The sequence below is a fragment of the Psittacula echo genome (genome assembly GCF_963264785.1).
Source record: "Psittacula echo genome assembly, chromosome: 26".
Lineage (NCBI taxonomy): Eukaryota > Metazoa > Chordata > Aves > Psittaciformes > Psittacidae > Psittacula > Psittacula echo.
In genome coordinates, this window is record NC_137761.1 from 1696829 (window position 1) to 1724780 (window position 27952).

Here is a 27952-nt window from a genome sequence, read left to right on the forward strand (position 1 = left end):
CCTGTGTGAGCGGTGCTGAGTGTGCCCCATGTGTGTGAGCAAGGGAGGCTGTTCCTCTGTGTGTGCGGGTCTGAGCGTGCACAAGCACACCCGGATGTAAGTGACGGTCGGACGCGTGTCTGAGCCTGTCTGACCGTGTCTGCACACGCGTGAGCCTGCCCACGTGCGTACAAGCGCGTCTCTGCTGGCCCAGGCGTGCCGGAGCGTGCACCCGGGCACGAGGATCGCGTGTGCGTGCTCCCGAGCGCTTCCAGGCCTGCACGAGTGTGCGTGAGCGCGCCCGAGCACGCATGAGCATGTCCAAGTGTGCATAAGGATGTCCGAGTGTGCTTGAGCACGCAGGAGGGTGCCTGAACGCGCTTGAGCACGCCTGTGCGTGTGCAAGCGTGCCTAAACACGCATAGAGACACATTAGCATGAGTGTCCATGTGTGTGTGCACACATCCAGTCACATGTGTGTGTCTGCATGTGCACCCAAGCACATGTGTGTGTGCCAGCATGCCTGGATGCGTGTGAGTACACCCAAGTATGCACAAGTGTGTGCAAAGCGAGCCCAAGTGCGCGGTGTGTGCGTGTGCAAGCGTGTGCAAGCGTGTGCTGCCCTCGCAGGCCGCGCCGGCGTGGTGGAGGTGCAGCGCAGCGTGACGGCGGTGCTGGGCCAGGACGTGGTGCTGCCGTGCCGGTACCGGGCGCAGGAGCAGGAGCACGTGGTGCAGGTGACGTGGCTGAAGCGGGGCCCCGCCGGGAGCAGCGCCGAGGTGGCCGTGCTCAACCGGGAGCACGGGGAGCACGTGCAGGAGCCCTACGCCGGGCGCGTGATGCGGCGGGCGGGAGGGCCGCTGGAGGACGGCGCCATCGTCCTGCGCAACGCGGTGCAGGGCGACGAGGGCGACTACGAGTGTCACCTCATCACCTTCCCCATGGGCAGCTTCGAGGGGCGCCTCACGCTCAAGGTGCTGGGTGAGTGCACGGGACACGGGCCATAGGGTGACAGGCGATGGGCGTGGGGTGATGGGTGAGGGCCATAGGGTGACAGGTGACAGGAATAGAATGATAGGTATGGGGTGATGGGGAAGGGGCATCGAGGTGATGGACTTGGAGTGATCGGCGTGGGATGATGGGCAATGGGCTTGGGGTGATGGTCATAGGGTGATAGGCAATGGGTGATGGCCGTAGGGTGATTGGTGATGGGCATAGGGTGATGGGCAATAAGCATAGGGTGATGGGTGATGGTCACAGGGTGATAGGTGACAAGAATAGAATGATAGGTATGGGGTGATGGGGAAGGGGCAATGAGGTGACAGGCAATGGGTGATGGCCATGGATGATCGGCTTGGGATGATGGGCAACGGGCTTGGGGTGATGGTCATAGGGTGATAAGCAATGGGTGATGGCCATAGGGTGATTGGTGATGGGCAATGGGCATGGGGTGGTGGTCATAGGGTGATAGGCAATGGGTGATGGCCATAGGGTGATTGGTGATGGGCATAGGGTGATGGGCAATGATCATGGGGTGATGGGCATAGGGTGACGATCATAAGGTCATAGGCATAGCGTGATGAGCAGTGGGTGATGAGTGATGGCCATAGGGTGATTGGTGTTGGGTGTAGGGTGATGGGCAATGAGCATAGGATGATTGGCCTTCGATGATGGGCAATGGCCATAGGCTGATGGGTGACAAAAGTAGAGTGATGGGTGTAGGGTGATGGGCAAGGGACAATGGAGTGATGGCCATAAGGTAATGAGGCAAGTGCTGTGGGGTGGTAGGCATAGGGTGATGGGCAATGGGCATGGGGTGACAGGGCAATGGCTGTGGAGCAGTGGGTTGATGGGCAGGGGGCAATGGGGCCATGTGGCAGGAGCCTTGGGGCAGTGTCCGTGGGGTGCAGCGGCACCGGCGCTGGGGCTCGTGGGTGCGCAGTCACTGCCTCACGGTCGCACCGGTGCCGCCGCAGTGCCGCCGCTGCCCATCCTGAACCCGGGGCCGCCGCTGGAGGAGGGTCAGGGCCGGACGCTGGCGGCCTCGTGCACGGCCGAGGGCAGCCCCGTGCCCTCCGTGCGCTGGGAGACTGACGTGCGCGGCACCAACGCCACGCGCCGGTCGGAGCACGCCCGCTCCGCATCCGTCACCAGCGAGTTCTTCCTGGTGCCCGGGCGCAGCATGAACGGGAAGAGCCTCACGTGCGTGGTGGAGCACCCCGGCCTGCGCCACGAGAAGAGGATCACGCACCTCCTCAGCGTCGCCTGTGGGCATCGGGGCACTGGGGACACAGAGGGCATTGGGGACATGGAGGGTGTTGGGGACATGATGGGCATTGAGGACATGGAGGGCGTTGGGGACATAGGGGGCATTGGGGACATGATGGGCATTGGGGACATGGAGGGCGTTGGGGATATAGGGGGCATTGAGGACACAATGGGCCTTGGGAACATGCTGGGCATTGGGGGCATTGGGGACATGAGGGACATTGAGGGCAAAATGGGCATTGGGGACTTGATAGGCATTGGGGACAATAGGGGGCACTGGGAACATGAGGGACATTGAGGGTCATGCAGGCCATGGGAGGGATGCAGGGAACATTTGGGATGTGAAGAGCGCAGGGATCATGAGGGCACTGGGAACATGGTGACCATGGGGGACATTGAGGAGCATGGAGGATGCTCGGGACATTGAAGGATGCTGGGACATGGGGTGCATTGAGAGACATGGGAAACACGGGGGCTTTGAGGGACATTGGGGGACACGGGGGTGCGGGGGGGGGGGTGCCATGGAGGACGCGGGACGGGGGGGCCCCGGGGCTGTCCCCTCACGGGCGCTGTCCCCAGACCTCTCGGACGCGTCGGTGCTGGGGCACACGGAGGAGTGGCAGGAGGGGATGGAGGGGGCGGCGCTGACCTGCCTGGGGGACGGCAACCCCCCCCCCACCTACAACTGGACGCGGTGAGGACCCCGCCTCTGCCCCCCCCCCCCCCCCGCCCCGGTCATCCCGACCCCACCGGGGCGGCCCCTGCCCGGTTCGTGCCCCCGCTGTGTCCGGAGCTCGGTCCTGTCCCTGCTGCGTGCCCCTGCCTGTGCTGGGGTCCCGGGGCACGTCCCTGCTGTGTCCTCTGTGTCCATGTCCTGGTCTTGTCCTGACTGTGTCCCATGTCCCCTCCTGGTGCCCATCTCCCTGCCATGTCCCTGCCACGTCCAATCTTTGTGCCCATGTCCCTGCCGTGTCCCCCCAGCCTGTGCCGCACCCCCCCCTTGTCCCCTGTGCCCATGTCCCTGCTGTGTCCTTGCTGTGCCCCATGTTCCTGTCGTGTCCTCTGCTTGTGTTCATGTCCTGATCTTGTCCTCACTGTGTCCCACGTCCCCTCCTTGTGCCCATCTCCCTGCCATGTCCCTGCCACGTCCAATCTTTGTGCCCATGTCCCTGCCGTGTCCCATGTCCCTGCCACATCCCCTCCTTGTGCCCTTGTCCCTGCCACATCCCCCATGTCCCTGCCGTGTCCCCCCAGCCTGTACCGCACCCCCCCCTTGTCCCCTGTGCCCACGTCCCTGCCCTGTCCCCTGCCCGTTCCTGGCCGTGTCCCCGCTGCCGTGCCCTGCCCAGGCGTGCCCGTACCCGCACCGGTGCCGAGCGCCGCGGCGGCGGCTGCTGGTGCAGTGCCCGGGCAAGCCCGGCCGGGGCCGGGGCAGGGCGTCAGCCGTGGGAACCGGCAGCCCCGGCTTTGATGGCGGCAGCACCGCCCTGCGCCGCCCGGGCACGCCGCGGGCTCAAGGGGGTGCCGGCGGTGCCGCTGGTGCCGGCGGTGCTGACGGTGCCGGTGCCGCAGGTTGGACGCGCCGCTGCCCGCCGGGGTGCGGGTGAAGGGGGACACCCTCATCTTCCAGCGGCCGCTGGCCGTGGCCGACGCCGGGGATTACATTTGCCACGTGTCCAACCGCGTGGCTGCCAAGGAGGCGAGAGCCAACGTCAGCATCAGGAGCAGGGTGGCCGGTGGGTGCCCTCGTCCCTCCGTTCCCTCCCTTTCCCACCCATCTGATCCTCACGCACCCATCCGGCGACTCACCCGCCTGCTCAGCCACCCACCCCTTTACTCATGTGTCTGCTCACCACCCATCCGTCCACTCATCCGTCTGTCTGCTCATCTCCCTGTCCATCCACCCCTCTGCTCATCTCCCTGTCCATCCACCCCTCTGCTCATCTCCCTGTCCGTCCACCCCTCTGCTCATCTCCCTGTCCGTCCACCCCTCTGCTCATCTCCCTGTCCGTCCACCCCTCTGCTCATCTCCCTGTCCGTCCACCCCTCTGCTCATCTCCCTGTCCGTCCACCCCTCTGCTCATCTCCCTGTCCGTCCACCCCTCTGCTCATCTCCCTGTCCGTCCACCCCTCTGCTCATCTCCCTGTCCGTCCACCCCTCTGCTCATCTCCCTGTCCGTCCACCCCTCTGCTCATCTCCCTGTCCATCCACCCCTCTGCTCATCTCCCTGTCCATCCACCCCTCTGCTCATCTCCCTGTCCGTCCACCCCTCTGCTCATCTCCCTGTCCGTCCACCCCTCTGCTCATCTCCCTGTCCGTCCACCCCTCTGCTCATCTCCCTGTCCGTCCACCCCTCTGCTCATCTCCCTGTCCATCCACCCCTCTGCTCATCTCCCTGTCCATCCACCCCTCTGCTCATCCATCCCTCTGGCACCTCTCACTGTCCAGCCATCTCTACACCCATTGTTCATCCACCTTCCCATCTGTCCATTTACTCGGCCATCAGCCAACCCATCCATCCATCCATCCGTGGATGCATCCATGGGCATCCATCCATCTGTTTGTGGATGGACTCATCTGCCCATCCATCCATGGACTCATCCACACATCAACTTGTCCATCTATTCATGTATTTGTCCATCCATCCATCCATCCATCCATCCATCCATGGATGCATCTACTCATCCATCCTTCTCTCCATGGATGGATTCATCCATCCATCCATCCATCCATCCATCCATCCATCCATCCATCCATCCATCAAACCATCCATCCATGGGTACATCACTTATCCATCCTTCTCTCCATGGATGGATTCATCTGTCCACCCACCCACCCATCCATCCGTCCATCCATGGACTCATCCATCCATCCATGGATACTCCCATCCCTCCATTCACCTCCCATCTCCTCCCCGCCGCGGGTGTCCCGCAGATGATGAGGTGCGGAAGGTCGACCTGGTCTCGGCCTCGGTGGTCGTGGTCGGTGTCATCGCCGCCGTCCTGCTCTGCGTCCTCGTCGTCGTCGTCGTCGTCATGACCCTCTACCACAAGCGCAAGACCAAGCGCATCTCCGAGAAGTAGTAAGAGCTGGGGACGGCTGTGGGGGGACATGGGGGGAAATGGGGCCATGGGGGGGGATACGAGGGGCTGGTGCTGAGCATCCCCCCCCCACGTCCCCAGTGAGGAGGAGCTGACGCTCACCCGGGAGAACTCCATCCGCCGCCTGCACTCAAGCCACAGCACGGACACACGCACCCAGGTGATGGGGGGGGCTGTGGGTCATGAGTGGGTGACCCAAGGAATTGAGTGTGGGGGCGCTTTGGGTGATGGGGTTTGGGGTACCCAAGGAAGTGAATCTTGGGGTTCTTAAGGTGTTCAGGTGCACAGGGAGTTGAGGCTGGGGGCACTTTGGTGCTGGGGTTTGGGGATGATGGATGGGTAGTTGTGTGCCCAAGGGAGGGCGTCTTGGGGTGCTCTGGGTGTTGGCATCACGGGGGCAATGGGTGCTGGAGGACCCAGAGGGCTGAGTTTGGGGGTGTTGAAGGAGGAGAAGCAGGGAGTGGGGTGTCCTTGGGGCCGGACCATGGGGTGCCTGTGGGGCTGGTCCATGGGGTGTCAATGGGGCCGGTCCATGGGATGTCAATGGGGCTGGTCCATGGGGTGTCAATGGGGCCGGTCCATGGGGTGTCAATGGGGCCAGTCCATGGGGAGCTGGGTCTAACGGGGCTGTCACAGCTGGAGGAGACGCTGCAGCTGCGGGCCGAGAGCCGCCAGGGCAGCCTGCGGGGGGACAGCCTGCGGGGGGACAGCCTGCGCGGCACCAGCATCTGCTCCGCCATGGTGAGCACCGCGGGGCCACGGGGGGCTATGGGCGGTTATGGGTGCCTATGGGAGGCTCTAGGGAGTTACAGGGGCTTGGGGGTCCCAACTCATGGCTGCGGCTCTCAGAGCGAGCCCTGCACCCCCGGCATGGGTGCACCCCCCTTGTGCACATCCAACCCCTTTCATGGGTGCAAACCCCCCCTCGGGGGGGTCCGAGCCCCTCCGCCTGTGTGACCCCCCCCACCCGCAGAGCGAGGAGCCCGAGGGCCGCAGTTACTCCACGCTCTCGACCGTGCGGGAGATCGAGACCCAGACCGAGGTCCCGGCGGCGCCGCCGGGGAAGGAGCCCAAGGAGGAGGAAGAGGACGGCGGCGGCGGCGGCGGCGAGGACCCCATCAAGCAGGCCATGACCCACTTCGTGCAGGAGAACGGGATGCTCCAGGCCAAGCCCACCACCAACGGCATCTACATCAACGGCCGCGGGCACCTCGTGTGAGCCGCTGGGGATGGAAACGGGGCGGGGGGGGGGGGACACCCCGCGATGGGACCCCCCGTGCCCCCCCCAGCGTCACCCTGCTGCGGGCACAGGGTGAGGGACACGCTCCGTGCGCGCCCCCTGCCTGCGGGCACAGCGCCGGGGGACGAGGAGGTGACGGCGGCGCCGGCCCCCCCCCCCCCCCCGGGCACGGGGACACCCCAAGGACAGGGGCAGGAGCCCCCCCCCCCCGGGCCCCCCCCAAACCCCCTCGGACTCTGGGCCGGCTCCTGCCTCGCGGTGGCGCTTGGGGCGCTTCCGACCCCTCTCCCCCCCCTCCCAAAACCTGGACCCCCCAACCCCACCCCCCCCAACCCCCCCTCGGCAGCCCCTTGGTGGGGCCCCCCCATGTGTGGGGCTGGTGATGGGGGTCCCCGTGTACAGACCCTGTATAGGACGGGGCCCCCCCCGCTGCTGCGGCCCCGCTTGTAAATAAACCCCTGCGGGCCCTGGGACCCCGTGTCCGGCGCATGTGCGGGAGCACAAGCACGTATGGCACAAACATGGCACAAACACGGCACGAACATGGCACAAACATGGCACAAACATGGCACAAACATGGCACAAACATGGCACAAACATGGCACAAGCATGGCACGAACATGGCACGAACATGGCACGAACATGGCACAAACATGGCACAAACATGGCACAAACATGGCACAAACATGGCACAAGCATGGCACGAACATGGCACGAACATGGCACGAACATGGCACAAACATGGCACAAACATGGCACAAACATGGCACAAACACGGCACAAGCATGGCACAAACATGGCACGAACATGGCACGAACATGGCACGAACATGGCACAAACACGGCACAAACATGGCACAAGCATGGCACAAACACGGCACAAACATGGCACAAACATGGCACAAACATGGCACAAGCATGGCACAAACACGGCACAAACATGGCACAAGCATGGCACAAACACGGCACAAACATGGCACAAGCATGGCACAAACATGGCACAAACACGGCACAAACACGGCACAAACATGGCACAAACACGGCACAAACATGGCACAAGCATGGCACAAACACGGCACAAACACGGCACAAGCATGGCACAAACATGACACAAACATGGCACAAGCATGGCACAAGCATGGCACAAGCATGGCACAAACACGGCACAAACATGGCACAAGCATGGCACAAACATGGCACAAACACGGCACAAACACGGCACAAGCATGGCACAAACACGGCACAAACACGGCACAAGCATGGCACAAGCACCCGAGCGTGGACAAGGCCACCCAAGTGTTGGTGCCTGTGCGCAAGCACTGGTGTTGCACAGCCACAGGCACTGGTGCACACACAAGCGTTGGTGCTCACCGGTGAGCGTTGGTGCACACACAAGCTTTGGTGAGCACTGGTGAGTGGTGGTGCACAGAGAAGCATTGGTGCACAGACAAACGTTGGCGTGCACTGGTGAGCATTGGTGCACATGCAATGGTGCACACACAACATTGGTGCACACACAGTGCTGGTGCTCGCTGGTGAATGTTGGTGCACACACAAGCATTGGTGTGCATTGGTGATCATTGGTGCACTTACAATGTTGGTGCTTGCTGGTGATCATTGGTGCACACACACATTGGTGCACACACAAGCATTGGTGTGCACTGGTGATCATTGGTGTGCATTGGTGATCATTGGTGCACACACATTGGTGCACACACATTGGTGATCATTGGTGCACACACATTGGTGATCATAGGTGCACACACATTGGTGCACACACACATTGGTGATCATTGGTGCACACACACATTGGTGATCATTGGTGCACACACATTGGTGCACACACATTGGCGCACACACATTGGCGCACACGCATTGGTGATCATTGGTGCACACACATTGGTGCACACACATTGGTGCACACACATTGGTGATCATTGGTGCACACACATTGGTGCACACACATTGGTGATCATTGGTGCACACACATTGGTGCACACACATTGGTGATCATTGGCGCACACACATTGGCGCACACACATTGGTGATCATTGGTGCACACACATTGGTGCACACACATTGGTGATCATTGGTGCACACACATTGGTGCACACACATTGGTGATCATTGGCGCACACACATTGGCGCACACACATTGGCGCACACACATTGGCGCACACACATTGGCGCACACACATTGGTGCACACACATTGGTGATCATTGGTGCACACACATTGGTGATCATTGGCGCACACACATTGGCGCACACACACATTGGTGATCATTGGTGCACACACATTGGTGCACACACATTGGTAATCATTGGCGCACACACATTGGCGCACACACATTGGCGCACACACATTGGTGCACACACATTGGTGCACACACATTGGTGATCATTGGCGCACACACATTGGTGCACACACATTGGTGCACACACATTGGCGCACACACATTGGCGCACACACATTGGTGCACACACATTGGTGCACACACATTGGCGCACACACATTGGTGCGCACACATTGGTGCGCACACATTGGCGCGCACACATTGGCGCACACACATTGGTGCACACACATTGGTGCACACACATTGGCGCACACACATTGGCGCACACACATTGGTGCACACACATTGGCGTGCACACATTGGCGCACACACATTGGCGCACACACATTGGTGCACACACATTGGCGCACACACATTGGTGATCATTGGTGCACACACATTGGCGCACACACATTGGTGCACACACATTGGCGCACACACATTGGCGCACACACATTGGCGCACACACATTGGCGCACACACATTGGTGATCATTGGCGCGCTCCCAACGCCGGTGCTCGCTGGTGAGCGCTGGCTGCGGTTTGGAGGTGCCGGGAGCAGGAAGCGCCTCGCGGGCGGCCGCCACCTTCCTGCTGCTCCCCGGAGCCACCAGAGGCCTCGCGGCTCCCCCGGCCCCGGCACTTCCTCCCCGGGTGCTTCCGCCCGCTGCGCCCCGGGCGCGGCGCCGGTGCCGGCCATGGGCAGGGGCTGATCGCAGCCATGTCGCGGCACAAGGCGAGGCGCAAGGGCGGTGCCCGCGAGCGGGTCTTCGGCTGCGACCTCCTGCAGCTGCTGCAGCGCTCGGGGCAGGACGGTGAGCGCGGGGGCACCGGGGGGCACCGGGGGGGCCGGGGCTGGGTCTCGGCGCGGTTGCGTCACCGGCGCTCGGGCAGTGCCGCAATCGGGCGCTTCCGGTGAGGCCCCTCTGAGGTTTGGGGGTCCCAGAGTGGTCCAGGGGGGCCGGGGATGGGGATGGGGGCTCTGGGGGGTGACGGGGCCCGGTGCTCGCCCCCCAGTGCCGCAGGTGCTGAGGAGCTGCACCGAGTTCGTGGAGCAGCACGGGGTGGTGGATGGGATCTACCGGCTCTCCGGGGTGGCCTCCAACATCCAGCGGCTGCGGTGAGTGGGGCCGGAGGGGATGGAACGGGTGCAGAAAGGATGGAGATGATGGAGAAAGGGTGGAGCTGGAGACAAGGGTGGATGGGATGGAGATGATGGAGAAATCATGGAGATGATGGAGACAGGAAGAGATGGGATGAAGAGGGTGGGGAGAGGAGTGGATGGGATGGAGCTGGAGCAGTTGGGATGCAGATGATGGAGAAAGGGTGGAGCTGGAGACAAGGGTGGATGGGATGGAGATGATGGAGAAAACAAGGAGATGATGGAGACAGGAACAGCAGAGATGGGATGGAGCTGGAGCAGCTGTGATGGAGATAAGGCAGAAAGGATGGAGATAAAGGGATGGAGATCAGAGGCAGCCAGGATGGAGCTGGAGGCTGGACAGGATCAAGCAGGAGGAAGATGGGAATGGGATGGAGATGGGAGCAGGAAGGAGGGAAATGGGGACACGGGACCACATGGGATGTTGGTGGGATGAGACAGGAGGAAGCGGGAATGCAGTGGGAGGGCGATGAGGACGGGGCCTGTTCAGGAGCCAACCCAGATCCATCCCCAAGGCCCGCCCCTCCCATCCCGCAGCCCCGGCTCCAGCCCTTCCCCTCCTTCCTTCCCCCTGTTCAATTCCCGTTTCCCTCCCACCCTCCCGGCTCCGGGGGTTGCACTTTTCCCCCTTCCCCATGCTGGCGCATCCCCTCTGCCCGCAATGGCCCCAGCTCCCCATAGCCCCATCATCCCCCATCCCCTGTATCCGCAGCGTCCCCAGCATCCCCCGCCCCCCCGAGTCGCCACCATTCCCGGTGCGCCTCATTCCCAGCATCCCCCCCCCCGTGCCACCAAGGCCCCTCCTGACCAACCCCCCCCATCGCCAGCCCATCGGGGCTGTGTCTGGTCCCCGGCAACCACAACAGCCCTTGGGACACCGCAAGGATGCCCAAGCGCAGCCAGAGAGGGGGATCCCTCCATCCCCATCCCGTTCCCGTTCCCATCCCATCGCAGGCAGGAGTTCGAGAGCGAGCGCTGCCCCGACCTGCGCAGGGACGTTTACCTGCAGGACATCCACTGCGTGAGCTCCCTGTGCAAAGCCTATTGCCGGGAGCTGCCCAACCCGCTGCTCACCTACCAGCTCTACCACAAGTTCGCTGTGAGCGCCTGTCCCCATCCCATCCGTAACCCGAGAGGCGGCACTCGGTCACCTCCAGCCCGGGGAGCCGGCGCTCGATCACCGGCTCCCGGTCCCCATCAGGATGCGGTGGCCATCCAGATGGAGGAAGCCCGCCTGGTGAAGATCAAGGAGGTGCTGAAGGAGCTGCCCGTGCCCCACTACAGGTAAAGGGGGGGGGCAACGTGGGGGACGCGGTGGCCCCCCGGGGGTGCCGCTGCCCCTGATGCACCGGGTACCGCAGGACCCTGGAGTTCCTGATGCGGCACCTCCTGCGCATGGCGGCCCACAGCAGCCACACCAACATGCACGCCAGGAACCTGGCCATCGTGTGGGCCCCCAACCTGCTGCGGTGAGCGGGGACAGCGACGGGCACAGGGAGCGGGGAGGGGGACAGGGGGGTGACCCCACGGACGTGCCAGGTCCAAGGACATCGAGGCGTCGGGCTTCAACGGCACCGCGGCGTTCATGGAGGTGCGCGTCCAGTCCATCGTGGTCGAGTTCATCCTCACCCACGTGGAGCAGCTCTTTGGGGACGCTCCCCTTCAGGGTACGTCCCATGGGGCAAGGGGGGGCTGCGGTTTGGGGGGGGGTCCATTGGCACCTTAACAGCCCGTTCTGGTGGCAGCAGCAGCCGAGAGCCCCCGCCGGTCCCTGCTGCTGGCCGGGGGGGGGCAGCCGCCGCCGTACCATGTGCCAGCGGCGCTGAGCCAGGGCGATGGCCCCCCCCCGATCCGGCCCTACCACACCATCATCGAGCTCAGCGACCACAGGTGGGAGCCAGCACCTGATGGGGACACCCGTGTCCTTGTGCACACCCGTGTCCTCCTGCACATACATGTCCTTGTGCACACCCGTGTCCTCCTGCACATACATGTCCTTGTGCACACCCGTGTCCTCCTGCACATACATGTCCTTGTGCACACCCGTGTCCTCCTGCACATACATGTCCTCGTGCACACCCGTGTCCTCCTGCACATACATGTCCTTGTGCACACCCGTGTCCTCCTGCACATACATGTCCTCGTGCACATCCGTGTCCTCGTGCACACCCGTGTCCTCGTGCACATCCGTGTCCTCGTGCACACCCGTGTCCTCGTGCACATCCGTGTCCTCGTGCACATCCGTGTCCTCGTGCACACCCGTGTCCTCGTGCACACCCGTGTCCTCGTGCACACCCATGTCCTCGTGCACATCCATGTCCTCGTGCACACCCGTGTCCTCGTGCACACCCGTGTCCTCGTGCACACCCGTGTCCTCGTGCACATCCGTGTCCTCGTGCACATCCGTGTCCTCGCGCACACCCGTGTCCTCGCTCACACCCGTGTCCTCGTGCACACCCGTGTCCTCGCGCACACCCGAGCGTGCCCCGGTCCCGCAGGAGGAAGGGCTCCCTCAAGGCCAAGAAGTGGAGATCCATTTTCCACCTCGGCCGCTCCAGCCACGAGGCCAAGCGCAAGCTGAAGGCGCTGGAGGAGCAAGGTGGGGCCCGATGCTGTCCCCGGCAGGAGGGACCCCGTGCCTTGGGGCAGGTCCCCACATGCGGGCTTTGGGACATCCCCGTTCTCCTCCCTCCCCCCAGAGGACAAGTGCGGCACAAGGAGCCTGCGGCCGGCCAAGAGCATGGACTCGCTCAGCGCCGTCCCCTCCGCCGGTGATGGTGAGAGGATGTGGGATGGGACGGGACGGGAGATGGGGTGGGATGGGATGGGATGGGAGATGGGGTGGGACGGGATGGGATGGGGTGGAATGGGACAGGATGGGATGGGAGATGGGGTGGGATGGGATACAATGGGATGGGATGGGGCGGGATGGGATGGGGTGGGATGTGATGGCATGGGGCAGGATGGGGTGGGATGGGATGGAATGGAATGGGGTGGGGCAGGGTGGGATGAGATGGAATGGGGTGGGGTGAGATGAGATGGGGCAGGACGGGATGGGGCAGGACGAGATGGGGCAGGATGCGATGGGGCAGGATGCGATGGGGCAGGATGGGATGGGGCAGGATGCGATGGGGCAGGACGGGATGGGGCAGGAGGGGATGGGGCAGGATGGGATGGGGCAGGACGGGATGGGGCAGGACGGGATGGGGCAGGATGCGATGGGGCAGGACGGGATGGGGCAGGACGGGATGGGGCAGGACGCGATGGGGCAGGACGCGATGGGGCAGGATGCGATGGGGCAGGACGCGATGGGGCAGGACGGGATGGGGCAGGATGCGATGGGGCAGGACGGGATGGGGCAGGACGGGATGGGGCAGGACGGGATGGGGCAGGACGCGATGGGGCAGGATGCGATGGGGCAGGACGGGATGGGGCAGGACGGGATGGGGCAGGACGGGATGGGGCAGGACGGGATGGGGCAGGATGCGATGGGGCAGGACGAGATGGGGCAGGATGCGATGGGGCAGGATGCGATGGGGCAGGACGGGGCGGACGAGCACCCGCAGAGCCTGCCCGTGCCCCCCCAGGCGCAGGGGACCCTTGTCCGGAGGAGCCGCGCCCGGGGAAGCCTCCGCAGCGCCGGGAGAGCTTCGACGCGTGCCCGGTGCCCCCGGGGCGCTGCCGGGAGCCGGGCGAGGGCCGGGAGGAGCCCCCGGAGCAGCCGCAGGGCGACGGCAGCGCCCACTCGGAGCCCAGCACCCCCCGGGCCGGGCGCAGCCGCGCTCAGAGATGCGCCGGGGTCCACATCTCGGTGCCCTTCGCCGTCACCGTCCCCCTGCACATCACAGCCAACCTGTCCCGCCTGACCCGCGGGCTGCCCTGCCCGGCGCTGGGCACCGGCGCCCTCGACCCGCAGGCGGATGCCGGGGGGGACGCTCCAGAGCCGGTGCCCCCGTCCCCCGCGGCCGGGAGCCGCCTCTCCATGGAGCTCCGCGACTCCTTCGCCTTCCTGGACAGCGCCGAGGCCTGGCTGGAGGGCGCCGGGGACGGGGAGCCGGGGGAGCGGGAGGTGCCGCCGGGCACGGCGGGTGAGGGGCTGGCGGCCCCCGAGGACGGGATGGAGAGCGGGTTCCTGAACGTGAGCTGCCAGCGCCGGCCTCGGGAACGGGGCGGGGGTGCGGAGGCAGAGGGCGGGCATGGGATGGGGGGGACATGGAGGGGATGGAGGGAATGGGAACTGGATGGGACAGGGAAGAGTATGAGGGGGACAGGGATGGGATGGGATGGGCACAATAGGGAGGGAAGTGAAGGGACAGGGGTGGGATGGGATGGGCACAATAGGGAGGGAAGTGAAGGGACAGGGGTGGGATGCAGATGGCAGGGATGGGATGGGGATGCAAGGACAGGGGGTTGGGAGAGGATGGAGAGGGCAGGGGATGGAGGATGGAGGGCATAGGGATGTGATGGCGGGAATGGGAATGGGATGGAAGGGACAGGGATGAGCATAAAGAGAACACGGATGGGATGGGATGGAGAGAAGATCGGGATGGAAGAGACAAGGATGGGCATGGATTGGATGTAACGGGCTGGCAGGGGCAGGGATGGGATGGCGATGGAAGGGACACGGCGGCACCGTCCCTTCCTGCCCCAGAGGGGGGTCCCTGCGGTCACCCTCGCCCTGCCCCTGTCCCCCTGTCCCAGCCGGGGGAGCCGCCGGCAGAGCCGCCCTGCAGCTACTTGTCCATCGAGGAGTGCATGGACGAGATGTTCTTCATGGCGCCCGACGGCGACGACACCGACTCGGACGAGATGTTCCTGAGCGCCCACGACGACCTCAGCCCCTTGGGGGCAGCGCTGGAGCGCGCCGGGAGCCCGGTACCGGCCCGAGCCGGCTCCGCAGAGGATGCTCCGGGTGCCGGGGACCCCCCTGCGGGGCGGGCAGAGGGGGCAGCCCCGGGCACCGGGGGGGACGGTGCCAGAACTGACCCCGGCAGCGGGGGCTGCGCGGGAGCGGCGCCGGGCCCCGACGCATCCCATGAGGACGTCGAAGAGGACGGAGCCGGCCCCGCTCCCCGCGCCCCGGGGGAGCCTGGGGAAGGGGAACCGCAACCGGTGCCTGGGTCCCGGCCATCCCCGCTTCCCCCCGGCGCCGCCGAGGGCAGCGCGGGGCCGAGCCGCTCGGAGCCGCCGGTGCTGCCCGAGCCCGCGGCCGTGCTGTGCTTGGCCACCCGCGCCGCGCCGGTGCTGCAGGCGCGCTCCGTGCCCGTCGTGCCCCCCAAGCCGCAGTTCGCCAGGGTCCCGCCGGGCCCCGCGGAGCAGCAGCAGCGGGAGGAGGAGGAGGAGGAGGAGGCGGCACCGCCGGAGGGGCCGCCCCTTGCCCCCGGCCCCGCGCTGAGGCGGGCGGGCTGGCGGGCGCGGGGGAGCCTGTCCCTGGACGCGGAGCAGCCGCCGGGCCGGGCCCCGGTGCGCCGGATCCAGACGTACGGCGGCGGGGACCCGGTGACCGCCAGCCCGGCCGCGGCGCTGCCTGCGCACAGGGCCCCGCTGCGGCCGCAGCCCCGGCCCCTCAGCTGCGCGGCGCTGCCCGGGGAGCCCGGGGGCAGCCGGGCGGGCCCGCGGCGGGCGGTGGGCCCCGGGGCGGAGCGCGGGGCCGCGGGGCAATAAAGGCGCTGGGCTTTGTCTACGGCTGCGGCCTCCTTCAGCACAACATGGCGGCGTCCGGGCCGGCCTCCAGCGGCGGGCGGGCGGCGGGTCCAGGCGAGGCGCCGAGGACCGGGCTGGGGTCAGGGGGCGAGCGGGGGGTTCCTCACCCCGCGGGGCCGGCACCGGGAGCGGCGCCGGTTCCCGTGCGCGGGGCACGGGGCCCGGCGGGGGCTGCCCGGCTCCAAGATGGCGCTGCCCTCACTCAAGATGGCGGCGGGGCGGAAGCCGCTGAGCTTCGCCGTCTAAGATGGCGCCCGCCGCGGCCGCGCGCGCTGAGATGGCGCCGTGCCCGGCCCCAAGATGGCGGCCGCGCCGCGCCCCGGCCCAAGATGGCGGCGGGGGAGGTGTGAGGGGGGCGGGCACCGGCGCCGCTTCCGCCCGGGCCCGCGATGGCGGCGCGGCGGCACCGTGCGCATGTGCGGGGCTCCATGGCGAGACAAGGGGCCGAGCGCGCGCAGGGCGGCCCGGCGCGGACAGGTACCGGGGGGAGCGGGCGGGGGGCGCCGGGACCCGGCCGGGACCGCGCCGAGGGCGGGAGGGGCAGGGCCAGGCCGACACCGGCCTCGCCGCCCGCGGAGCCGCGGGGTCTGGCCCGGCCGCGGGGAGCGGGGCCCAGCCGCGGCCCAGCGCTGCCGCCGGGGCGCGTCCCCCCCGCTCCGTGCCCCGAGTCCCGGGTCCCGCCGCCCACCCCGGGCCCTGTCACCTTCCCCCGGGCCACGGCCTCGGCCTCTCCGCGCCTGTCACCGGCGGCGCCGCTCCCCCGGCCCTGACACCCGGTTCTGTGGCCGCACCGCGCCCGGCGGGGCCCGGACTCTCTCGGGGGGCACCGAGCGCCGGGCCCGGGGGGTGCCGCGGGGCTCAACCCGCGGGGGGCGCCGTGCGGGACCCCCCCCCATGGCCGGACCCCCGCTCCCGGTGCCACAACCGGGACAAAGGAACGGGGGTCGCGGCGGGGCGGCACCGGGGCCGGGCACCGGCACCTGCGCATTGAAGGGGGGCACGAACGTAAAGCGGGGCCGGCCCGGAGCGGTGGCGGAGGGCACGGGGGGTGCCGGTAGAGCCGAGCCCGTCCCGGTTCCGGTGACAGCGGGAGGAGGAGGAGGAGGATGAGGCTGAAGGGACGGCCCCGGCTGAGTCCCCTCTGCCCCTGCAGGGCTGTGAAGCCGGAGCCTCCTCTGCGTCTGCCCCGCGGATGCCCCTCGGAGCAGAGCGATGAAGGGGTGAGATGGGGCCCGGGGGGGCTGTGCATGGGGTGGGCTATGGGGGTCCCCAGGGATGGGCTGTGGGGTCCCCAATGCGAGGTTATGGGGGATCCCCAGTGGAGGCTAAGGGGTCCCCAATAATAGGTTATGGGGGATCCCAAGTGATGGGCTATGGGGTCCCCAATAATAGGTTATGGGGGATCCCAAGTGATGGGCTATGGGGTCCCCAATAATAGGTTATGGGGGATCCCCAGTGGTGGCTATGGGGTCCCCAATAATAGGTTATGGGGGATCCCCAGTGATGCGCTATGGGGTCCCCAATAATAGGTTATGGGGGATCCCCAGTGATGGGCTATGGGGTCCCCAGCAATGGGCTGTGGGGTCCCCAGTAATAGGTTATGGGGGGTCCCCAGCAATGGGCTATGGGGTCCCCAGCAATGGGCTGTGGGGTCCCCAGTAATAGGTTATGGGGGGTCCCCAGCAATGGGCTATGGGGTCCCCAATAATAGGTTATGGGGGGTCCCCAGCAATGGGCTGTGGGGTCCCCAGTAATAGGTTATGGGGGGTCCCCAGCAATGGGCTGTGGGGTCCCCAATAATAGGTTATGGGGGGTCCCCAGCAATGGGCTATGGGGTCCCCAATAATAGGTTATGGGGGGTCCCCAGCAATGGGCTATGGGGTCCCCAATAATAGGTTATGGGGGGTCCCCAGCAATGGGCTGTGGGGTCTCCAATAATGGGCTGTGGGGATCCCCAGCACTGAGCTATGGGGTCCCTCGCATTGGGCTATGGGGGTCCCTGACCCGTTGCTCCTCTCCTTGCAGGCAGCAGAAAGCAGCCGAGACGGAAGAGGGAACGGTGCAGATCCAGGAAGGTGAGTGGGGACCCCCTCTGGGGTATGGGGGGCTATAAGGGGGTTCGGGGCTCCGGCTGCCCTGGTTTAGCTGCGGCCATGCCCAGTTTAGCACCAGGAAGTGGCTGGAGGTGCTTTAACACCAGGCCCTGGCCTTGTCCCTGCAAGAGGGGGGACAGCGCTGGGGACCCTTTGCCCTGGCCCTTTCCCTGTCATGGGGCGGAATCATGGAATGATTCGGGATAAAGGGCCCTTAAAGCTCAGCCAGTCCCAAGCTCTGCCACGGGCAGGGCCACCTTCCACCGGAGCAGCTTGCTCCAAGCCACATCCAACCTGGCCTTGAGCGCTGCCAGGGCCGGAGCATCCCCATTCCTCGGATACCCCGTGCCAGTGCCTCCCAGAACCTTCTTCTTGCCTTAAGGTGCAGTGGCCACAGGGGAGGATCCCACCAGCGTCGCCATTGCCAGCATCCAGTCTGCAGCCACCTTCCCCGACCCCAACATCAAGTATGTGTTTCGCACGGAGAACGGCGGGACGCAGGTACGGGCACCGGCGGCACCGGGGGGCGGGACGGGGGGCCCGGTGGCACCGGGCGGTCGCCGCAGCCCCGCGCTCTCGGTAGGTGATGTACAGGGTGATCCAAGTGGGTGACGGGCAGCTGGACGGGCAGACGGAGGGCACCAGCGCCATCAGCGGCTACCCCGCCACCCAGTCCATGACACAGGTGGGTGCCGGTGGCGGTGAGCGCGGCGGGGACCGTCTCCGGTGCCCTGTCCCACCGCGGCACCGCTGTGCTCCCCCGCTGCAGGCCGTCATCCAGGGCGCCTTCACCAGCGAGGATGCGGTGGAGACGGAGGCCACGGCCACCGAGACCCATTACACCTACTTCCCCACCGCGGCCGTGGCCGACACCAGCACCTCGGCCGGCGCGGGCACCACGGCCACCGCCGTCGTCACCACGCAGAACTCGGAGGCCCTCCTAGGGCAGCCGACCCCTACGGGTACGGTGCGGGGTGTCCGGGGGGGGTCGTGGCCCGTTTTGGGGTGCTCCTCACCTCACCCCGTGGTGGTTTGGCTCCTTCAGGGCAGTTCTTTGTGATGATGTCGCCGCAGGAGGTGCTGCAGGGGGGCCCGCAGAGGTCCATTGCCCCCCGTGCCCACCCCTACTCCCCGTGAGTACCGGATCTGCCCCCAGATCCCCCCCTGGATCCTTCCCAGATCCCCCCCCTCCTGGATCCCCTGGCACTTGGCTGGGGGATGCTCCGGTGCTTTCGGAGCGGGCTGGATCACCCCGATCCATCCCCCATGCCGGCATGGGGAGGGCTGGGATGGAGCCGGATCCTCACCGGGATCACCAGGACCGACGCCGCCGGTGTTCCCCCAGGAAGTCGGAGGCCCCACGAGCCACCCGGGACGAGAAGCGCCGGGCACAGCACAACGAAGGTACCGGCAGCGGGATGGGGGGAGCATCCCGTGTCCGGTGTGGGATGGCGGGATCCGGTGCGGGATAACAGCCAGCCCTGGGTTACCGCTGCCGGCTCCCAATTCCTGGATGGAAAAGCTCTAAGGAGACACCCCAAAGCTCTTGTTAAAACCTTCTTCGGGGAGCCCCGAGGGCACCCAAAAAGAGGCTGATTTGACCCCAAACGGGCCCATTCTGCCACCCCTGGGGACTGGGTGCAGCAGCCCAGGGGGCAGTGACCCCCAGCCCAGCCGGGGGGGGCTGGTTTGGGGCTGGGCCCTGCTGCCCCCCAACCCCTCTGTGCCCCCGCAGTGGAGCGCCGGCGCAGGGACAAGATCAACAACTGGATCGTGCAGCTCTCCAAGATCATCCCCGACTGCTCCATGGAGAACACCAAGTCAGGGCAGGTGCGGACCCCCCCGCGGTGCCGTGGGGCTCAGGGAGGGCTCTGTGGGGTGCCGGTGCCCCCCGTTCACCCCCTGTATCCCAATCCCCAGAGCAAGGGCGGGATCCTGTCCAAAGCCTGCGACTACATCCAGGAGCTGCGGCAGAGCAACCACCGCCTCTCCGAGGAGCTGCAGGGCCTCGACCAGCTCCAGATGGACAACGAGGTCTTGCGGCAGCAGGTATGGGGGGGGGGGGGAACGCGGATTTAGGTCCCTTTACCCAAGGCGGGGGGGGGGTCCGTGCTTCTCCTGACCCCCCCTTTTCCATGGGTACCCCCATCCCGGTGCCAGGTTGAGGACCTGAAGAACAAGAACCTGATCCTGCGGGCGCAGCTCCGCCAGCACGGCGTCGAGATCGTCATCAAGAACGACACCCACTGACGGGACAGCGGGGACCGGGGGGGGGGGGAACACGGGGGACACCCCCCCCCCTGCGACCCACACACCCCCCCCAGCACCCAGCACCCCCAAACCCCCCCCCCCCGGCGTGACATGAGGTCCCTCCCCTTTGGTTTGTGTTCCCCCCCCCCGTGTCCCCCTGTGCCCCCCCCCATCAACTTCCTGTGTCCCCAGACCCCCCCGCGCTTCGTGCACACGCTCTCGGCCAGGCGGGCGCCGGCCCCCCTACCCCCCCCCAAGCACTGCCTGCCCCCCCCCCCGCCTGCGCCCGTGATGTCCCCGTCCCCCCCCCCCCCATGGGACACCCCCTCCCGGGGGGGTGTTGGGGGTCCCCGGGGTCCGTGTGTCCCCCTCCCCCCCTCTCCCTTCCCTTCCCCTCCCCCCCCCCCCGGGGCCAGACGGGTTTTTTTTAAACTCTGAATTTAACGAAAAAAAAAAAACAAAACAAAAAAACCCCACAAAAAAAAGGCAAAAAATAAATAAAAATAGTGATTTGTTTTTCCAGAGCCCGCCGCTCATTCCCCTCCCCCCCCCAGCACCCATGGAGGCTTCCAGAGCACCCATGGGACCCCTGGGCATGGGGGAGCACCCAACCCCCTCCTGCCCGCCCCCCCCCAGGGATACCGGAAGGTGCTGGGATGGCGGGGGCGGGGGCACCGGGAGCACCGGGAGCCGCTCGGGGTCTGAAGAGGCCGCAGGCCCCGTCGCTATGGCAACGGCCGGGTTCCCCGCCTGAGGGCCTTCTCGACGGACGCAACGCGCGCCCATTGGCCAGAAGTTTAAGAGCGCTCTCTGATTGGCCAGCAGGCTTTGCCCCGCCCAACCCCTTTTCACACCTGTCTCTAGCACGGCCTCTTCGCCCTAGCCAATCACATCAGCGCTGGGGGGCCGAGCCGACTCGTCATTGGTAGAGGCGCGCGTCCGCTCTTGGTGCTGACAGGCGCCGCAGCCAATGGCCGATGGGGTGGGGGGGCGGGGCTCCGCAGCACCTGGCGGAGGGGCGGCACCCGGTTGGTCCAACCCCTCGGGGGGCGGGGCTCACCTGGGCGGGGCGGGGCCGGGCCGCACCTGGCGCGGGCGCGGCGGCGGCGGCAATGGCGGGAGCGGCGCGGGGCGGCCCCGGGCCCTGGCTCCTGCTCCTCGGCGCGGCCGGTGAGTGCCGGGGGGGGGGGGCCACGAGGTGCCCGGACAATGGCCCCGGTGCCCGGGCTCGGGGCCTCCGGTACCGGGTGTATGGGGGGGGGTGTGTGTGTGTGTGTGTGCCCGGTACCGGTGGTTCGGGGGTATGGGGGGTTGGGTTCCGGGGCCCGGTGCTGCCGCACACGGCGATAACGGGCTCTTGGTGACCCGGTGGAGCCCTCCCGGCCCGGTGGAGCCCCGTTAGGGCGCGGGGGCACCGCGGGCTCGGCGGCACCGCCCCGTTGTTTACGGTTTGTGGTTGGTTTTATGGGCGATGAAGAACTTTGTTACCGGTCACCCCGGGGGAGGGAACCAGCACCGGGTAAAGCCCCAAAGGAGACGGGCGAGGACTGAGCCGGTGCCGCTCCCAGCGACACGCGGGGGCTCGGGATAGCGGCGGTGCCGGGGGTTCTCTGTACCGGGGGGTTCGCTCTAGCGAGGGCTCGGGGTGTCGGAGGTATCGCCGGTACTGGGGGCCCTCGGTATCGGGGGGTTCGGGATATCGGGGGGTTCACTGTAGCGGGAGGTTCGCGGTACCGGGGGTTCGGGATGTCGGCGGGTTCACTGTAGCGGGAGGTTCGCGGTACCGGGGGTTCGGGATATCGGGGGTATCGCGGGTAGCGGGGGTTCAGGGTACGAGGGTTCGGGGTACGGGGGTTCGGGGTATCACGGTACCGGGAAGTGGAGGTTATTGGAGTATCGAGGGCTCGGGGGATCGAGGTTTCTGTGTAGCGGGGGTTTCGCGATACCGAACGGTTCTGGGTATCACGGTACCGGGGTCTCTCAGTACCGGGGGGTTCGCGGTACCGGGGGCATGGGGGTACCGAGGTCCTTGGTGGGGCCAGTGACGGAGGGTGTGGATCCGGCCGCACTTCCCGGGGCCGGAAACCGGCCGCGGACAAACATCCCGGCCGGGGCCGGGGCTCTTCCTGGTGCCGCCGGTGCGGGGGGGGTCCCGGGGCCGGCTCCCCTCGGGCGGTATCGGGGCCGCGGCTCCAAAGGCCGCGGTTTCGGGGTGCGGGGCCGCGGCCTCGGTGCCTTTTCCTGCCCTTTTGTGCGGGAGCGATCCCGGAGCCGCTCGGGATTAACCCGATCGCGGCCGCGGTGGAGCCGGCGGTGATCCCATGGGATGGCCTCTGCCTGCTGCTGGTGCCCCGAATCCGCCTGAATTCACCCCAAATCCTTGCCCTCCTCCTTGCTCCGCGCTTCCAGGCTTTTCCATGCCGGGCGCCCGATGGCATTCCCTTGTGTCGAGAAACCCTTTATGCTTGGGGACACCAAACACCCATTTCCTCCTGGTTTCACCCCAAAATCACTCTTCCCACCCGGTTTCGGGGTGGCTTCGGGAGCCGGTCCCCCTCTGTGCCCATTCCCGGTGGCCTCAGGGAAGGGAATGGACACGCGTGCCCAGGCGTGTCCGTGTGCGTGTCCGAGTGCGCCGAAACCGGGCAGGAACCGGGCAGGGCCGCGACGCACCCGGGGCAGCCGGACGGGATTTTCCAGCTCCGGAGCCTGGGTCCCAGCGGGTGTTGGTGTCACCCCGGTGCCCGTCACCACCGCCTCCCGCTGACCCCCTCCTTGCTCCCTGGATCCCGCTGGATTCCGGAGCCGGCTCCTTGTCCCTCCGCAGTGTCGCTGGTGGGAGCCCAGGTCACCTACGAGACCAAAGAAGTGCCTGAGAACGAGCGTGAGTGCCCCCATCCCGGTATCCCCGCGGAGAGCCGGCGGTTCCCGGTGCCGCGGTGCTGCTCCGGTGGCACGGGTCGGCAGCGCCGCTCTTCTCCCCGTAGCCGCCGAGATTCCCTGTGCCGCCTATGAGTTCGGCTTGAAGAACCCCCGCATCGAGTGGAAGTTCCAGAAGGGATCCTCGCTTGTGCTCTTCTACTACGGGGGGGAACTGACGGGTACGTCCGTATGGGGCACCCCCCTTTTCCCTGTGTCCATCCAGCCCCATTCCCAAGCCCGTTCCCTCTCTTCCAGAGCCGTACAAGGACCGCATCCGTTTCTCCCCCAACGCCATCGTCTTCCTCACGGTGACGCGGGCGGACACAGGGAAGTACATCTGCGAGGTGGTGGGGGACGGCAGCAAGATCGCCAAGTCCGAGGTGAACCTCATTGTCCAAGGTGCGCCCGTGCCCCCCATTCCCGGCTCATCCCTGTCCCCGCCGCGGTGTGGGGCCGGTGCTGAGCCCCCCGCGCTCCCCAGTGCCGCCCTCCAAGCCCGTGGCCCACGTCCCCACCTCGGCCACCATCGGCAGCAGGATCGTGCTGCGCTGCACCGAGACGGACGGCTCGCCCCCCCCCTCCTTCCGCTGGTACAAGGATGGGATGCTGCTCCCCACCGATCCCAAATCCAGCCCCAGCTTCCGCAATTCCTCCTACAGCCTGGACACCGCCACGGGCGAGCTGGTGAGTGGGGGGGGGCTCCGAACACGGGGATCCCATCCCTGGGTCCCTGCATCCCGCGTTCACATCCCGGCTCCCATCCAGGTCTTCCAGCCCCTCGGCAGCTCCGACAGCGGTGACTACAGCTGTGAGGCCAGCAACAACGTGGGATCCCCCCAGAGATCTGATGCTATCCATATGGAAGCCAGTAAGGACCAGCAGCAGGTTTGGGAGGGCACCATCACTCCCTTGCTGTTAATGGTGTCCAATGAGTGTTAATGATCCCATTGGCATTCCCAAGAGCCTGGTTTGATGACAGGAAAAGGGGAAAAGTGCCCCTGGGGACACCTAAAGCTGGATTCGGCTGCTGGATCTACCCAGATCCAGGTCGGATCCTGGCCCTGGCTGCTGCTGGCCTCATGCCGGGGCTGCTCCGGCTTCTCTTCCTGCTTTTCCACACCGGGATCCGGCCGCTCTCATCCGTCCCGATCCCTCCTTCCCTTTGCCAGGTGAGGTCAACGTCGGCGGCATCGTGGCCGCTGTCGTGGTGCTGCTGATGGTGCTGGCACTCGTGGCCTTCGGCATCTGGTTTGCCTACAGCCGGGGCTTCTTCAGCAGTGAGTCCTGGGCCCTGTGTCCCCCATGTCCCCCCCGTGTCCCCCCCCATGAGGTCCCCCCCTAACTCCAGCTTTTCCTTCTATTCCAGAGAGAAAAGAGTAAGTGAAGCCGCTGCTGCCTGCTCGTCCTCTCCCTCTGGGCTTGGGAAGGTCCTTGGGAGGCACCGGGTGCTGGGGGGGGGGCACAAGGGGGGGTCTGGTCCCTGTCCCATCTCCCCCTTCCCTCCTCTTCCTGCAGCACCACGGGCAAGAAGGTGATTTACAGCCAACCCTCGCACCGCAGCCAGGTGAGGGGCACCACGGGGACAGCCCCAGCCCTGTTCCCTGTCCCCATTCCCTGTCCCCATCCCTGGGGTCGTGGTTTAAGCCCAGCCGGTAACTCAGAACCATGCGTTTCCCATCACTTCCTGTCCCCGCTGTTCCCTGTCCCCATCCCTGCCATTCCCTATCCCCATCCTTGGTATCCCTGCCCGCATCCCCAGCATTCCCCATCCTCATCCCTGTCATTCTCTGTTCTCAGCCCCACTGTTCCCTGTCCCCATCCCTGCCATTCCCCATCCCTATCCCCACCATTCCCTATCCCTGTTGTTCCCTGTCTCCAACCTTGGCATTCCCTGTCTCCAGTTCTTCCTGTCCCCATCCCTGCCATTCCCCACCCCCAGCATTCCCTGTTTCCGATATTCCCCATCTTCCCCATCCCCAGCGTTCTCCATCCCTGGTGTTCCCATTCCCTGTCCCCATCCCTGCCATTCCCGATCCAGCAAACCCAGCTGGACCCATTGGGTGCCCCTATCCCCGCAGGGAGAGTTCAAGCAGACGTCGTCCTTCCTGGTGTGACCCCCCCGCTGCGCCTCTCCCGGTGTCCCCCCCGGACCGTGGCTCCGCCGGGATTTCACCGCTCCTCGGGATGCTGCAGCTTCACCCGGTGCCTTTGGGGCGGCTCCACATGGATGGGGGGGGGGGGGGGGTTGATTTTATGTCCCCCACTTTGCCCCCTCCCCGTGGGGACATCACCGCGTCCCCTGCTTGGGGACAGGGCTGGGGGGGGGGGGGTTGATGTGGCCCCCACCAGTGCTGGGGAGTGGGAATGTGCCCCCCCCTCCACTGCTCCCAGTTACCCCCTTGGCCTGGGGGGGCTGGAAATAAACCAAACCTGTGTCCTTGGACTGGGGCCTGTCCCGGGGGGGGGGCACAGGGGGTGGCTCTGCCCCCCCTGCACTGCTTATGGGGGGGGGGACATGGGGACACACAGGCCCGTCCCCACCATCAACGCAGCCTTTATTTAGTAACCGCTTTGCCTTTGCCCCCCCAGTGGAGGCTGAGCGCCCCCCCCGGGGCGGTTGGGGCCCATCGGGGGGGCCCTTCCCGCCCCCCCGGTTAGTGGCTCTCTCTATACACGTACATGGGGCCAGGGGGGCCGCGCGTTAATAGCAGAGCTCTACGTTAGCAGCGGGGGGGGGGACACGCGTCCGATTATCGGTGACCCCCCCCCCATGTCCCCCAGGGCAGCATCTCCCTGCAGGGCCGTGTCCTGCAATGGGGCTGGGGGCTCGAGAGGGGCGGGCAGGGGCAGGCTGGGATGGGGATGGGAACAGGAGGACCCATGGGAGGGAAACAGCCTGGGGGGGGGACAAGGGAAGGGCTGGGGACACCCACAGGGTTGGTGGCACCTCCAGAGCTGGTGGCACCACAAGAGGTTGGTGGCACCATAAGGGATTGGTGGCATCTCCAATGCTGGGGGCACCACAAGAGGTTGGTGGCACCGTAAGGGATTGGTGGCATCTCCAATGCTGGTGGCACCATAAGGGATTGGTGGCATCTCCAATGCTGGTGGCACCATAAGGGATTGGTGGCATCTCCAATGCTGGTGGCACCATAAGGGATTGGTGGCATCTCCAATGCTGGTGGCACCATAAGGGATTGGTGGCATCTCCAATGCTGGGGGCACCACAAGAGGTTGGTGGCACCGTAAGGGATTGGTGGCATCTCCAATGCTGGTGGCACCATAAGGGATTGGTGGCATCTCCAATGCTGGTGGCACCATAAGGGATTGGTGGCATCTCCAATGCTGGTGGCACCACAAGAGGTTGGTGGCACCATAAGGGATTTGGTGGCATCTCCAATGCTGGTGGCACCATAAGGGATTGGTGGCATCTCCAATGCTGGTGGCACCGTAAGGGATTTGGTGGCATCTCCAATGCTGGTGGCACCATAAGAGGTTGGTGGCACCATAAGGGGTTGGTGGCACTTCCAGAGCTGGTGGCATCTATAGAGTTGGTGGCACCTCCAGGCTTGGTATCATTCCAAGGGCTGGGGATGCTTCCAGGACCGGTGACACCTCCAGGCACTGGTGGCATCTCCAGCCCCAGCGACACCTCCAGGAGCCGGTGGCATGTCCATGCCCGGTGCCCCCCGCCGGCGCGGCGCGCTCAGACGTTGCTGATGCGCACGCTCAGCCCTGCTCCCTCCCGCTCCCGCTCGGCCGCTTCCCGCAGGGATTCCTCCAGCTTCACCTTCTCGGGGTCTCCGCAGCGCAGGGGCTGGCGGGGGCCGCGCGGCGCCGGCGCCTCCACCACGCGGTCGAAGAGGCTGAAGTCGGCCACGTACTTGCCGCTGGCCGAGAGCGAGATGGCCGGCGTGAACTCGTAGCCCCAGAGGATCTCCTCGGGCAGGTAGGAGGTGCGGACCTGGCACGTGGCGCTGGTGGACTCCACGGTGCCGCTGAGGATCACCACGAGCTCGAAGTCGCCTTCGCCCGGGCGCAGCGCCACGTCCCGCAAGGGGCTGCCCTCGTCCAGCACGTGGTAGAAGGTGAGGGGCAGGATGAGGAAGGGGCTGTCCGAGGACGTGTCCACCTGGAAGTCCACGTTGAGCTGGTTGAGGTGGACGCTCTCGCCCTCCTTGGTGAGGTGGGTCTGCAGGAGCTTGCCCGTCACTTGGCAGCCGATGAGGAGGCTCTTGCGCATGTTGGCCACGCGGATCATGAGGCAGGTCTTGCCGTCGTGCTGGGCCACCACGGCGTTCTGGCTGAAGCGGATGGTCTCGGCGCGTTTCTTGGGCCGGGCGATCTTGGCCAGGAAGGTGCCGGTGATGAAGATCTCCATGATGGTGGTGAGGACGAGCTGGGTGATGAGCAGCACGATGGCCAGCGGGCACTCCTCGCTGATGTAGCGGAACCCGTAGCCGATGGTGGTCTGGGACTCGAGGGAGAAGAGGAAGGCGCCGGTGAGCGTGTGCACCTGCATCACGCACGGCGTGTGGTTGGCCGGCGGCTCGAACTCCAGCAGGTCCCCGTGGGCCACGGCCACCAGGTACCACACAACGCCGAAGGCGAACCAGGTGCCGGCGAAGGTGGCGGAGAAGAGGATGAGCTTGTAGCGCCATTGCATGTCGATGAAGGTGGTCCACAGGTCCTTGAGGTACAGGAAGCGCTTGTCGGCGATGTGCTCCATGCGCACGTTGCTGCGGCCGTCCTTGGTCATGACGCGGCGCCGGCGCAGCCCCGCGCCCATGAGCGGGCGGCTCTCGGTCTGCGTGGTCTGGCTGTAGAACACCTTGGTGGAGGACGTCATCTGCAAGAGGGGATGGGGCGTGAGGATGGACGAGGGGATGGATGGAGAAGG

General features: G+C 66.0%; 5 protein-coding genes across 9 annotated transcripts; 4 read left to right on the plus strand and 1 right to left on the minus strand.

Annotated features, from left to right (window-relative positions):
* Nucleotides 1-506: 506 nt before the first annotated feature.
* NECTIN4 (nectin cell adhesion molecule 4) lies at nucleotides 507-6568 on the plus strand (the record flags this gene model as incomplete). Its single annotated transcript, XM_080634870.1, has 8 exons — nucleotides 507-960; nucleotides 1956-2246; nucleotides 2827-2941; nucleotides 3820-3983; nucleotides 5183-5330; nucleotides 5431-5509; nucleotides 5986-6090; nucleotides 6323-6568. 8 exons carry the CDS (start codon nucleotides 507-509, stop codon nucleotides 6566-6568), a joined length of 1602 nt encoding a protein of 533 aa, XP_080490996.1.
* A 3034-nt stretch (nucleotides 6569-9602) lies between these two features.
* ARHGAP30 (Rho GTPase activating protein 30) lies at nucleotides 9603-16033 on the plus strand (the record flags this gene model as incomplete). The annotated part of the gene is made up of 12 exons (XM_080634871.1): nucleotides 9603-9737; nucleotides 9940-10042; nucleotides 11039-11183; nucleotides 11286-11368; nucleotides 11446-11553; nucleotides 11624-11751; nucleotides 11830-11974; nucleotides 12583-12683; nucleotides 12784-12861; nucleotides 13672-14222; nucleotides 14786-15741; nucleotides 15787-16033. The coding sequence occupies exons 1-12, from the start codon at nucleotides 9644-9646 to the stop codon at nucleotides 16031-16033; spliced, it is 2739 nt and encodes a 912-aa protein (XP_080490997.1). The 5' UTR covers nucleotides 9603-9643.
* A 93-nt stretch (nucleotides 16034-16126) lies between these two features.
* Nucleotides 16127-20650, plus strand: USF1 (upstream transcription factor 1). Of its 5 annotated transcripts, none has more exons than XM_080634984.1 (11): nucleotides 16127-16264; nucleotides 16941-17007; nucleotides 17813-17862; nucleotides 18263-18381; nucleotides 18464-18565; nucleotides 18650-18842; nucleotides 18926-19013; nucleotides 19163-19284; nucleotides 19616-19710; nucleotides 19801-19929; nucleotides 20041-20650. In XM_080634984.1, exons 2-11 carry the CDS (start codon nucleotides 17000-17002, stop codon nucleotides 20128-20130), a joined length of 996 nt encoding a protein of 331 aa, XP_080491110.1. In that variant the 5' UTR covers nucleotides 16127-16264; nucleotides 16941-16999; the 3' UTR covers nucleotides 20131-20650. The 5 variants fall into 5 exon arrangements, with proteins under 5 accessions (XP_080491110.1, XP_080491112.1, XP_080491111.1 ...); XM_080634986.1 differs by having other exon boundaries at nucleotides 19200-19284; XM_080634985.1 differs by having other exon boundaries at nucleotides 19226-19284.
* A 457-nt stretch (nucleotides 20651-21107) lies between these two features.
* On the plus strand, nucleotides 21108-24432 carry F11R (F11 receptor; the record flags this gene model as incomplete). Its single annotated transcript, XM_080634872.1, has 8 exons — nucleotides 21108-21300; nucleotides 22958-23014; nucleotides 23118-23231; nucleotides 23308-23451; nucleotides 23534-23736; nucleotides 23818-23920; nucleotides 24222-24329; nucleotides 24419-24432. 8 exons carry the CDS (start codon nucleotides 21108-21110, stop codon nucleotides 24430-24432), a joined length of 936 nt encoding a protein of 311 aa, XP_080490998.1.
* A 2326-nt stretch (nucleotides 24433-26758) lies between these two features.
* On the minus strand, nucleotides 26759-27901 carry KCNJ10 (potassium inwardly rectifying channel subfamily J member 10; the record flags this gene model as incomplete). Its single annotated transcript, XM_080635083.1, has 1 exon — nucleotides 26759-27901. The coding sequence occupies one exon, from the start codon at nucleotides 27899-27901 to the stop codon at nucleotides 26759-26761; it is 1143 nt and encodes a 380-aa protein (XP_080491209.1).
* Between the last annotated feature and the right edge of the window lie 51 nt (nucleotides 27902-27952).

Excerpts from the sequence above, each read along its gene's own strand:
- USF1 (XM_080634982.1), top strand. Across the intron at positions 18,843-18,925 it reads AGGGCAGCCGACCCCTACGG|GGCAGTTCTTTGTGATGATG; the intron begins GTACGGTGCGGG and ends TGGCTCCTTCAG. Across the intron at positions 19,930-20,040 it reads ACGAGGTCTTGCGGCAGCAG|GTTGAGGACCTGAAGAACAA; the intron begins GTATGGGGGGGG and ends TCCCGGTGCCAG.